The 13926-nt window shown below is 43.2% G+C and overlaps 1 protein-coding gene across 3 annotated transcripts in view; it reads left to right on the forward strand.

Moving 5' to 3' along the window:
• SYCP2 (synaptonemal complex protein 2) overlaps positions 1-13926 on the forward strand; it is a 2783385-nt gene that overhangs the window by 352992 nt on the left and 2416467 nt on the right. For all 3 annotated transcript variants that reach the window (XM_078651823.1, XM_078651822.1, XM_078651824.1), the window contains exons 6-7: positions 7358-7382; positions 7466-7551. In XM_078651823.1, the coding sequence (XP_078507949.1) occupies positions 7358-7382; positions 7466-7551 (111 nt within the window). The remainder of the gene's footprint in view (positions 1-7357; positions 7383-7465; positions 7552-13926) is intronic.

Consider the following 13926-nt stretch of genomic DNA (forward strand, 5'->3'; position numbering starts at 1 on the left):
CATTTGTGCAGCCAGTTGGTCGGTTACCATGGCCAACAAAAAGGAGACAGGGGGCAACCTTGCCTAGTAGCCTTGTAGATAGATCAGGGGTGGAGCTACCCTTTTCCATTTTCACCCGGCAGTAGGGCCTGAGTATAATATTTAAATCCTTCTCTCCCAACGAGGGCCTATTCCAAAACGTTGCAATACCCTGTACATGTAGTCCCAATGAAGAGAATTAAAAGCTTTCTCCACATGGAGAGCAATGCAGACTGCATTACAATAATGAGTTTTTATTTTATTAAAAAAGGGGACCCATTAGGTAAACTAGGACCATGGGTGAACAACTATTATGAAAAACAAAAGGTCCTAATAGAAAGGCATATTTCTATAGACTGTAGTCAGTACTATAGCCTTATAGCCCGCCGTAGCGGGCTATACCGGCTATTAAAGGCCCGCTGAATCGTTAAAGGCCCGAGCCGAAGGCGAGGGACTTTAACGAAACAGCGGGCCTTTAATAGCCGGTATAGCCCTGCTACGAAGGGCTATAAGGCTATTAGAACATTCTGCCACTAGAGGGCAGAATGTTCTAACAAATTAAACAAAGGGTTCTCGAAGCTTGAGGGGATTTAAATCCCCTCGAACTTCGAGAAGCCTTGGTAGAACATTGGAATGTTGCTCTGCGGGCCTTTACCGGCCCGTAGAAGCAGGGAACACTCCATTGTCTGCAATGGAGCTCCCAACATTCCAATGTTCTAATATAAATTTAGTTCGCACTGTGTACCCAGCCGGGCCACAGGTGTTTATTTCACAAAAGATAAAGTCATAAAAAGTTCGACAAGCAAACAAGTGATAGGGCACAGTCCTGTTCCTATCATTCAAAGTATAGAAAATAGAAAAAAAGAAAGAAATAACAGGCAAAAAGAAATGGAGCCAATTTTGTGACTTGTAAACCATTACTTGTCAACACGAGTTCACAAAAACAGTTACTACACGCATTTATACACAATGGTCATATATGTAGTACTGTGAAAAAGGTCGACGTTTCGATCCCTGGGCTCCTAATTAAGCGGGATCATCATCAGGACTATTGTAATTAATTGCCTGGTTAAATTCCAACCTGTTAATGAAAGGGGGGAGGAAAAATTGCAAGAAAGGGATCAGAAAAATATCCTTAAGGACAGAAATTGAGTACAACCGTAAAGTAGAGCAGCATGACACTAACGCTTGTATATTGTACTTATGGTGCATGTAACAACAAATAGATCAACAATGTTTTAAAGTCATGGTTTGAGGATCTTGTCATTAAACATCATGTGAAAAGCCATAAGAACTATTTTAAGGAGATTACGGCGCAGTGCAGGAAACGATTTAACAGGTTTGACTATCGCAGATGTGACAATTTTGGTTCTCCTTAGGTGCCTGAAAAAATTGTGCCACGCATCGTGAACCGGCGATTTCTGCTGTGCAAGAGAATCCGCATTCGTGGCGCAAGGTGCTATTTGGTGGTGCATGTGGTATAATTGTGACTTGGCCTACCGATAGTGCAGTGGAGCCAGCGTGGTTGAGGAGAAAAATACTAACCGAGTGCCGGGGTTGGCGACTGTTAGATTCGATAATCAGAGAGCTTCCGGATGGTTGACACGTTAGAAATCCTACGATTTGGCCTGGAAAAGTGAAGGCTTAAATTAAGCAATTGTGGCAGCGGAACGTAAAGTGACTACGAGTGATGGGTGATTTGTTGGGGGAAATAGCCATACCTGGTCAGGATAATTCTAGTCGTACTGGTGCATGCCTCCACGGACTCATGGTAGAGTCAGAGGCCGCGGTCTGTATGGAAACCAGTACCTGAGCCGCGATGAATATCCACGTGCGTGCTCATGGGGTTAGGGGCGTCCCTCGGTGGGAAAATTTAGCCCTGTACAAGCGAGAGGGAAATGAAAACAAGGATATTTAAAACCGAGTCCGAGGCTGGGATCGGTTTGTGAACAATGGCGGTGTTTAGAACCCGTGCGAGTTTGGCTTACCTTTAGTCGATTAACTCGGTGGTTAAACGAGGCTCGGCGTCTCTGGAGAGCAATGCAGAGTGCTGACTCTGTGGCCCAGCGTGCAGAATAGTTCAAGCACGAACTAAAAATAAAGGAAGGACTTAGGAGGCCACGTGAGGAGAGAGAGTGTGGTGGCCATATTGGACCATAGGGGTAAGGTACGGCCATCTTAGAGTGGTGTGATATTATATAGTCAAGCTATGTAGGTAAACGGCGGGGGAGTGCCCAAGGAGTGACATGCTGTGAGGTAGTTGAAGACAATATTACACACCTACATTTTAACAGAAAATTACATTTCATGTACAGAATTACGGAATTTCGAAAACGATATCTGACATATCTCCATTTAGTTTGCATTTATGTTACATGTGTGCATTCTCTTCGTGCGGAGAATACTGTTCATTAAGAATTGCTCATAAATTGTCTAGTGGCCTCTCAGAGCAACGTTGTCCAGTCTTCCGCTCTGTTCAAGCCACTGTGCATTGCATCAAATAAAATGATGCTTTTGAGTTCCTCTTTGTTCAATAGGCTAGCCATGTTGCCGCCTCTTGCTGGTAAAGTCAATACTTTTAGAACTGTCCATCTGATGTCATCCTCGTTGTGGTTTGCATTGGTAAAATGGTCCACCAATGGGGCATTAGGTGTCCGGCATCTGATTCGACTTCTGTGTTGACAGATGCGTGTTTTGATTTTCTGCGTTGTTTGACCAATGTAAACTTTCTTGCAGGGGCAATGAATTAGGTAAATGACATTACATGTATTACAATTCGAAAGACAGTTGCACTCAGATGTAATATTGTTAAATGTCACTGATTTGCCCTCAATTGTGAAATCGCATACAGTACAGCCACCACATTTAAAATGTCCAATAACAGCGGGAAGTCCCCATGCGGATTCCAGAGTGATAGATTGTTTTGTGGTGGGCAAGGCTGCTCTCACTAAGAGGTCTTTTAGATTTTTACTTTTTTTGAAGGCGAACAAGGGTTTCTCTATGCATAATATACCAGCATTGACAACAGGCCAGTGGTGCAGAATTGATTTTCGTAGTTTGTGTGACAAGGGTGAGAATGTGGTAACACATGGTATCCTTTCAAGCTCCTTTCTTTCTTTGGGGACTAAAAGGATATCCCTCGGACAATACCATGTCCTTTTTAAAGCATTCTTCACAATTCTCCGGGGATAACCCCGATCTTTAAGTTTGGAAGATAAAATTGCTCCTTCTCTGAAATAATTATTCTTGCAAGACCAGTTCCTCCTGATTCGCAGGAATTGGGAGTATGGAAGGGAATCGCGAAGAGCCCTGGGGTGGTTGCTGGAGTAAGCCAGGAGGGTATTTCTCTCGGTGGGTTTCCGAAAGAGACGTGTGAGCAGTTCTCCCTCTTGATGAAATATCGTCAGGTCCAGGAAATCAATGGAAGCTTTGTCAACAGTGATTGTGAAGCTCAAACCTAAACAGTTATTATTTAGCCAGTGGAGAAAATGGCGCAGTACATCGACGTCGAGTCTCCAAATGATGAAGACGTCGTCAATGTATCTGCGCCAAAATCTTATCCCCTGGAAAAATGGATTCGAGGCTGTGAGAATCACCTCCTTCTCAATCTCATCCATAAAGAGTACCGCCAGGTTTGGGGCAAAAATAGCCCCCATAGACGTACCCTTTATTTGTTGATAAAAGGTATTATTAAAAAGGAAAAAATTCCTAGTAAGACAAATCTCCAACAGCTGTAAGATAAAAGTGCTGGGTATGGCATGAGGACGTGGTCTGGTGTCGAGGACTTTTTGGATCACGATTAGAGCTGCTGTTTGGGGAATGTTTGTGTACAAGGACTCAACGTCCATTGTGCACAAACATTCTGTGGCCAGATCGTATGGCTGATGTTCTATTAGATTTATCATCGCCATCGAGTCTCTGACATAACATGTAGTTGAATGACAAGATCCTCAAACCATGACTTTAAATCATTGTTGATCTATTTGTTGTTACATGCACCATAAGTACAATATACAAGCGTTAGTGTCATGCTGCTCTACTTTACGGTTGTACTCAATTTCTGTCCTTAAGGATATTTTTCTGATCCCTTTCTTGCAATTTTTCCTCCCCCCTTTCATTAACAGGTTGGAATTTAACCAGGCAATGAATTACAATAGTCCTGATGATGATCCCGCTTAATTAGGAGCCCAGGGATCGAAACGTCGACCTTTTTCACAGTACTACATATATGACCATTGTGTATAAATGCGTGTAGTAACTGTTTTTGTGAACTCGTGTTGACAAGTTATGGTTATAACTTGTCAACACGAGTTTACAAGTCAACACGAGTTTACAAGTCAACACGAGTTTACAAGTCACAAACTTGTCAACACGAGTTTACAAGTCAACACGAGTTTACAAGTCACAAAATTGGCTCCATTTCTTTTTGCCTGTTATTTCTTTCTTTTTTTCTATTTTCTATACTTTGAATGATAGGTACAGGACTGTGCCCTATCACTTGTTTGCTTGTCGAACTTTTTATGACTTTATCTTTTGTGAAATAAACACCTGTGGCCCGGCTGGGTACACAGTGCGAACTAAATTTATAGTACTGACTACAGTCTATAGAAATATGCCTTTCTATTAGGACCTTTTGTTTTTCAGTACAATAATGAGTAGCAGACTCATTTTTGACATGTCACACAAGTTTCGCAGATTATGAGATATGTTGCAACCAGGAATGAACCCACCTGGTCATCATGTATTATATTAGGCAGTGTCGGAAAAAGCCAGATGCTAGAATTTTAGTAAGAAGTTTATAATCTGTGTTTAAGATAGAAAGTGGGCGATATTACTCAGGATCCTTTGGGTCTCTATGGGGTTTCAACAGGGTAGACATAAGTGCAGCTTTTAAGGAAGTGAACCAGATGTGTTGATGGCCTGAACAAGAGTCTGCAACTTGGGCAGCAGAGTTTGAGCAAAGTGAGTGTTGAACTTGGCGGACAAACCATCAGTTCCCAGAATTGTTCCGCACAGCATTTCTTTCAGACAGGAGCTAATCTCCTGAGCAGTGATTGGGTCACCCACTGTCGCCCAAGCATTGGGGGGATGCTGGGAAGAGAAACTTCTAATGTGAAATGCTGAAACTTTGTGAGAACGATGGTGAAGGAGTGTACAGCGGAGAAGTCAGCCTCTCATAGTTACATGAAGAGGAGAGTTTCAGTTTCTTCCTGCACTGTGGGATAGTTGGTATTTTTCCGATGTTAGAGGAAATGTTGTTCAAGATCCTGTGGACCTGTGCTGCGTAGGATTGTTTTCGCCTTGTTGCAGTGTTTTTTCTCTAATCTGATAATATTGGAGCTCCTTGTTTGGCGACCTACAGATATGTTAGCTTGTTAGATGAGTAAACAAGGATCTAAGTCTAGAGGGCCCTGTAAGTGATGCGTCTGTTCCTGAAGTTGAACAGAGTTTGAACAGGGTTTGCAAGGGGAGCCAGTGTATGTAGGCAAGAGTGATGTGGTCTTTTCCCTTCAGCTCTATGAGCTATGCTGCTGCATGAAAGATGCATTTTCAGGGAAGTGAGAAAGTCTCTAAGATGCCTTCCAGTGCAATACCCTAGTCCTCCAATGCTCTCTCTCTCGCTCTCTTTTCCCATTCACTCTTTCTCTCTCTTTGAGCCTTGCACTGTCATTATCTGGAGGGGATAAAAATCACACCTTCCACCTCTAGTGTTTTAATGTGTACATTGCTGCCCCCTGTGACGTTTAAGCCCATTGGGAACGCCCACCTGCCTCAGAAGTTAGAGACAGATTCCATTGCCTGACTGAATGAGTTCTTGCACAGAAACGCTGCATTGTCTAGCAAGATGAATCTTGTGACCTAAGTCTTTAGAGTAATTTCTTTGATTGGGTGGGAAGATATCTTGACTAACATCAATAGGTTAATCTTCTTTCTTGCTGTATTTCTTTTGGAGTCTGTCCTTTGCTTGCCTATCTGGAATCTACATTTTCTTTCAGTTTACCCCCAAACACAGTAAACCAAAATTGAACTGGCAGGCTAGGAGGTGGGCTTTTGCTAGGATCTAAGGGGCAGATGTATCAAGCGTTTTTTTTTGTCGCAAACGCTGCGAATCGCAAAATAGCAGCGTTTGCGACAAAAAAAACGGGAAATGGTATGTATCATGCAAAAAGCCTCGCAATATTAAGGAATCGCATATTTTGCGATTCCTTAATATTGCGTAAGCATTTAAGAAATCGCAAATTGCGATTTCTTAAATGCAATGTATCAACCATTGAAGAATTGCGAATTTAGGCTAAGAAATCTCAAATTACCACCAACTTGTAGTTGGTGGTAATTTGCGATTTCTTTTACAAATGCACTTTATGCAATTCGTAAAGGTGCCATGTGACGCTCATACATGCCCTTAGGGCATGTATGTGCGCCATATGCGCACACATGTCATTTTCAGGGGTGCAGCAGGGTGTTCTTGAGACACCCCTGCACCCTTGAAATTATTCTCAATTTGCGATTAGCAAATTGCGAATCGCAAATTGCGAATAATTTCACAATCATTCCTATGGGCCTCCTGGCCCATAGAAATGAATGGGAAATTATTCCTTAATTGCGATTAGCAATTTGCTTATCGCAATTAAGGAATTTCAAGAAATCGCTAAAAAATAGCGAATTTCTACATACATACCATTTTGCGATTTCTAACTAGCGATTCCTTAAAAATCTCTATTTAGAAATCGCAAAGGGGTATGTTGATACATCTGGCCCTAACTGACAACGTGAAAAATGAGAATCTGTTGCTGTCAGTAGACTGAAAAACCTACTCTGTTTTCCTACTTATTTCACTTTCGACTTGAAAATATTTCATACTAGCTTTTGGTGCTGCGGGTGATACCCAAACTGTATTTGCATTAGGTAAATAATTTCAGTGGGGACAAAAAGGCTCCCCAAACACGTCTGTTACCAATTGTCAGTATATATTACATAGAACAGTTTGCATATAAGGGATACAGGAGTGTATTCACATTATCTCATAGAACAACTTACTTTAGTCTCCATGGCTTCTTCAAGGATCCATGAGGTTGTCATTATGATGTTGCCTAAGGATCAGGAGTATATGAGTACCTGTTGTTGCTATCTATTTTATGTTATATTTATGACGAAGAGTTTAATAGGCTTGAGGGTGTAATGCAGTCTACATGAAATCGATGTAAAGTGCCCAGAAGTCAACATTCAAAGTTTGATATACTTTGTTTCTGCTTCATTAGTCTAATATCCTGCACTTATTGAAACAACACTTGTTAGGGAGGTGGAAGGCATGAATAACATTTGTCTTTTTTTATTACAGATTATCGATGATGTTCATAATGACGGTATGTAAAAAAACCAATAATCAAGTAATCTTTCAAATATAAAAAAGAGTAATAACATTTAGGTTGTAACTATTCTTTTTCAGGTAAAATTGAAATGCTTGAAACATTTGTCTTGAGAATATGTTCTTTGATTGCTGATACAAGAATTAATGTTTTCATTCAACAAGAGGTAATATTTTTTGCAGGTTTTCCCTGATATTTCATGTAATGTCAAACACATTATTGAACATCCTTCTGTTGTCCTATGAAAAAGCTGTTATGAAAATATTAATATTTATTCATAATTAGGGCACTTCTAAGATTGTTGTGTTTGTTTGAAGACCTCATAACTCATTGTCATTCCTCTATCAAAGGTTTCGTATTTCTTTTTAAATAAGTTTTTTAAACATGCAAGGACCATACTGATAGCTTTCATTGTTCATCAATGTAAAATCATTAAAAGAAGACAAATCACACAAAATACGGCATAATGAGCAAAATCCAATTCCCATGCTCCACTGAAGTAATTAAATGAGTATATATATCATATGCAAATAAACAAAGTAGAAGTATGGAGATTTTAGAATGACAAAATAAGACAGTCTACATGTCCTGTTAGATGTGGAAATACCTTGTGAAAAAACGCAGGCAAGAGAGGTATTTAATCTTCAGTAATCAATCCCAAGACAAAGTGAAATTCGTACGCAATGCCAGTTAGGTATTGCAAAAAAGAAACTTTCATGTTTAAAAAAGTTCACCATTGTTATTAGTCACTGAAACTGTGATGGGAGTTTGAGAAAACAGATATTTGATCAATTTCTAGGTTTTACTACAGAGATATGTTGTTGTCTGCACAAACTTCATGTCATCACAGTATACATTATAACTAGGGCTCCCAGGTTTATGGTATTTATATTTTTAACATTTCCGTCTGTATTTATCCATATTTATTTTGTGTTTTTGAGAATAAATCGAGCTGTAGAACTATGAAAGCTAGGTCCTCTGATGAAGAGACCGAGCTGGCTTTCTCGTACACCACCCCCTCTACTCACATCCCTCAATCCTCGATTCAGGTAGTCACTGGATTCAGAAGAGATCACTCCACTCCGAAACCCCCTAGACCCCCAGCCTCCCTCATCAACATCCCTACTGCTCCCCTTAGAAAAGAACTAAAAAAAACCACACCCCCTACCAACTGCATGCTCATAAACTGCAGATCAGCCACTAAACATTCCACAGAGCTAGCTGAATCCATCCTCAACCATGACATAGCCATAGGCTTCATCACCAAGACCTGACTAAATGACACTTCACCTACAATCATGGATACTCTCGTACCCCGGGCTTCTCTATCTTCAACAAAGATAGAAAATACCAAAATAGTGGGGGTTTAGCAATCATTCACAACAACGAAATGTCCATGACTGAAATTGATACCTTCAACTATAACTCCTTCGAATGCCTAACCCCCAACATTAACTCCAGCAACAACAAATTACTACACTGCCATCTCCTATACCATCCCACAGGCAACACCACCACGTTCACTGAACACCTGTCAGACCTAGTTGCTCACTGCTCTCTCCGAGACAACAACAACCTAATTCTGGGCGACCTCAACCTCCACTGGAATGATAAAAACAGCTCACCAATACAAAACCTGAACGAGCTATTACATACCAACAACCTTACCCAGCACTGCTTAGAAGAAACTCATAACAAAGGGGCAACCCTGGATTCCATCATCGCCCAACGCGAAGCAATCACAATAGACCACATCCTACCGGTCGACTGGTCAGACCACCACTTAATCCTATTCCACATCACGCAACCGATCATGTGCCAACCACCCATCCAAGACCACCCCCCACATGGACAAGAAACCTAACACAGATCAACATAGTCGACTTAGAAGAAAAAATAAGCACCCTCCTGCCCATCTCCCCAGTCGGTCTCTCCACAACAGAACTCACATCCCACTACAACACAACTATGTCGTCCATCTTAGACCAACTAGCCCCCCTGAAACTGAAAAAATGCAGGAACATCCCCTCCAGATCCTGGTTCAACAAGGACATTAACGACGAAAGGAGACAACTTGGAGTTACAGAATGTCTATTGACAAATAATCCCTCCTCTAGCCTCTGCAAGAAACTCAAAACAGCAAGAAGGAATTACAAAAAACATATCTACAATGACCAAACCAACTTTTTCCGCACCGCTCTTGACAACGAGAAAAACAGGCCAAAAGAGCTCTTTAATATCATCAGGCAACAAACTTCCAAGAACTCTGCAACCCCAGTCCAGGCCTCCAAAGACCGGTGTGACAACTTCGCCAACTTCTTCAACGACAAAATCACCAAGATTGAGCTATCACTTGACATCAACCTCAATCCGTCCTGCAAAAACTTAGCCCCAACAGTCGAAACCACCACAAGCTTGCTCTCCACGAAAGCCTGGATATCCTTCGACCCCGTACCTGAAGCTGAGATTCTCAAACTAACCTCCTCCTCCAAGCCCTCATCCCACATCCTCGACCCTGTACCTACCCAATTGACCAAAAAGCTGAAACTCTCCCTTGCACCACTATGGTGCAAAATCATAAAAAGCTCCTTGAGATCCGGCATCATACCGTTACTACCTCAAAGTCAGCCAAGTCACACCACTCCTGAAAAAGCCAAACCTAGACACCAACGACCTGAACAACTTCAGACCTGTTTCCAACCTCCCCTTCCTAGCCAAAATCCTCAAAGTGCATTCTCCTACAACTGAATCAGCACATTGACAACATCAACCTGCTAGACCACCACTAACCGGGCTTCAGAAAAGGCTGTAGCACTGAAACCGCGATCCTTAACTTCGTAGATGACCTCCTCAAGTCCCTTGATACTGACCAATGCTGCCTACTCATCCTCCTAGACCTATCGGCAGCCTTTGACACAGTTGATCACAATCTTCTCATCAAGGCTCTCAAAGACCGAGTAGGTGCAGATGAGGTGGTCCTACAATGGTTCTCTTCCTTCTTTCACAACTGCTTCCAAAGGATAAAAATCAAATCCTTTACGTCCGACCTACACCCTGTAAACAGAGGTGTCCCCCAAGGCTCAGTGCTCTCGCCTCAACTGTTCAACATATACATGGAACCCCTTACCACCATTCTGGAAAAAGCCAACATCCCCTTCCACCTATATGCAGACGACACCCAGATCTACTTGGAAACCTCCTCCATTAACGACATTCTAAGACTCAACAACACTCTTAGAGAAGTTCAACAATGGCTATCAACAAACCACCTTAAACTCAATCAAGACAAAACCGAAACCTCCTCATCTCCAACTAAGAAGAAAACCCTCAAATCGTATAGTGGCTGAAAGCAATCGATGCTCTCAGCGGTAATCTCACCCTGGCTACCTCGGTAAAATCACTAGGAATCACCCTCGACCAAAAACAAAGCATGATCCAACACATTAAGATATCCACAAAGAGTGCCTTCCTCAATCTGAAACTTCTCAACAAAATTAAACACTTCATCCCGCCCATGGACCTCAAACAAGCCACCCAATCACTGGTGTTATCTAGACTTGACTATGGGACCGCAGTCCTCTCCGGTACAGCTAGTTCCCACTTAGTGCCACTCAAAACAACTCTAAATACTGCTAACAGAATGGCCATCGGAGTTAAAAAATATGACCACTTATCTCCAGCACTCAGAGAACTAAAATGGCTCCCTGTCGAAATGCGTGCCAGCTTTAGAAGTGCCTGCCTCAGGCGCAAAGCCCTGCACACAGGGAAACCGGAATACTTGGCCTCCAAACTCAAGAAAGCCGGCCAGACAAGAAACCTCAGGAGCTCCAACACCCTCTTAGTCATCCCTTTGAAAATAAGCAAACAAAAAAACGCATCACGATCCTTCGCTGGAAATGCACCCAAAATCTGGAACTCAATCCCAGCTGATATCAGGACTATCCCTTCCTTTATAAAATTAAAAAGACTCTTAAAAGACCTCTACCTCAACCGTGCCTTTCCGAACTGAAAACCGAAACGCGCAAGCCTGCACTCTGCAGCCACCAGGCAATGTCCCACCACCTTAACTCGTCCTGCACTTTTCAGACCCATGTCAATGTTCCACCACTTCCTACCTCATCCCCGCTTCGTAACCCCCACCTCCTCTCGGAGGGAGATTTAGCCCAAGACTTTGTGCACGCATCAAGACTACCTCAGGACCTCTCTACTTCAATGACGCACAGCTCACTGGGACTTTTGAACATTTATGCTTACCTTTGTCTCTTTTATGTGATTTCTCTCCTATATCTGCTGTAAACCACTCCGATAGCCTCGGGTCTGGCCAGCGCTATATAAAACCTCTTAAATAAATAAATAAAATAAAATAAAATGGTATACTTCCACAAATGTATTTAACTCTTGGATGTGCACTCATACATGGATGCCTTCACGTTTTAACAAATTAAGCAGCCTCGTATTATGAAAGACTACACTCAAAGGTACATATTAACGTTATACTACAAATAAATTTCAATGCAATAACAGAGGAAGACACCTCTATAACACTTAGGAAGATGCAATCCGGCTCGCCAGCGGATCCAGCGTCCCCACAAATTCTATCTAAAATTGAACAAATTCTCATTCCCAGTCTAACCAAAATCCTGAACTTATCACTAGCTCAGTCAACAGTTTCTTCTCATTGGAAAGAAGCCGTGGTTAGACCAATCATGAAAAAAACATCTGCTGACCCTAAACAACTATCAAACTACAGGCCTATCTCACTACTCCCCCTGTTCGGGAAAGTAATTGAATCAATGATCAATAAACAATTATCAAATCATCTAGAAAACAATAAAATCCTTGACCCATCACAGTCGAGTTTCCGATCCTATCACAGCACGGAAACAGCCCTGGTCGAGAATGCCGACAACATCAGGTTTTCTCTGGATGCCAGGCAGTCCGCAATCCTAATCCTGCTTGATTTGTCTGCTGCCTTTGACACCATATCTCATAGCATCCTTCTGGAGCGCCTAAAGGAGTGTGGTGTCGAAGGCCCCGCTCTACAGTGGATCAAAAGCTATCTCTCAGACCGTTCCTTTAAGGTAAAAATTGATGGATTCTCGTCCAAAAGTCAGACTTTCGACAAGGGCGTTCCCCAGGGATCAATTTTGAGCCCTACCCTTTTTTTTTTTTTTCACAACCGTGTTTATTAGAAGTTTAAGCAGATCATAGGTACAATCCTCCAAAAACAGGAGAACACGTCAGTGGTTTACACACAATAGAATACATGCATAGCTTAAGCGTTTAACTGGCCCCCCTCCCACACCTTTGTCCCCCCCAACAACCCTAAAATTCCCCACTACCCACCCCTTATCCCGCCCTAACCCGATGCACGTGATCACAATCAGCTGCAGTATACAGATTAAAGAAAAAAACAGGCGTCTTGGAGCCACCTAGACCCCGAGGTCTCTATCAGCAGACAGTCCATCATCCATGTCAATGGGAGGCTCCAAGGTTAAGTCTCTGTAGTCTGCCCACCACTTCCAGATCTTATAATGTTTCCGGGGGCAACCCCTGGCCTCAAACACTGGCAATTCTAGCCCCATTAGGAAATCTAAGCCCGCCCGCCAGGCGCCAAGTGGGGGAGCGCGGTCACTCTTCCATGCCCTCGCCAGATCCCTCTTGGCCACAACGAGGCCCTGCAGAAGGAGATGACGCTTATAGATGTTACCACCTACTTGATCTAGGATATGAAGAAGACCCAATCTGGGCGTACGAGGGAGATCCCATCCCAGCACTTCCGACAGGCAGTCCCACACCCCATTCCAGAACCGGGCCAGGCCCACACACGACCACACAGTATGCACCAACGTGCCTCTCTCAGTCCCGCAACGCAGGCAGACTGGGGTAGCAATAAGGCCGGCCTTCCACAGTCTCTCTCTGGTGTAATAGGCCCGATGCAGGTACTTAAACTGTATGAACCGTAATCTCACTGCTACCGCCGCCCCCCTGGGGGACTCTAGTGCCTCCCTCCAGTCATCTTCATCCAACGGACCAACATCCACCTCCCAGGAGGCCTTCAACGACATAAGGGAAGAGGAGCAGTGGGTGACCAGCGTCTGGTAGATTTTGGAGACTTTTTTTATCCCCCAGATCTCCCATGAAAAGCTTAGCTTCCACGGGGCTAAACTCCGGAGGCCGGTCCAGCCCTACCAGACTCGGCGCAAGAGCATGGCGAAGCTGTAGGTATCGAAAAAATTGGGTCTTGGGCATGTCAAATTCAGTGCTAAGAGTTTGAAAGGATTTGAGGGTAGTCCCGGTAAGGACATGGCCACGCGACGAGATCACTATGGAGTCCCAGCCACCAAACCCCCGCAGCGAAGCCAACGCAGGGAGCTGTCCGTTGTTCCAAAGTGGAGTTTCGGCCGTCAGCCGACCCCACCAGCCCATGCGACGCAGTACCTGTCTCCAAATCAGGAAGACCACCTGAGTAGCCCTCGGCAGTTTCTTCCGCTGTCCGGCCGAATACAAGAGTGTATGAAGCGTGGCATCTCCCATCAGA

Source organism: Lissotriton helveticus, chromosome 7, assembly GCF_964261635.1.
Source record: "Lissotriton helveticus chromosome 7, aLisHel1.1, whole genome shotgun sequence".
NCBI lineage: Eukaryota > Metazoa > Chordata > Amphibia > Caudata > Salamandridae > Lissotriton > Lissotriton helveticus.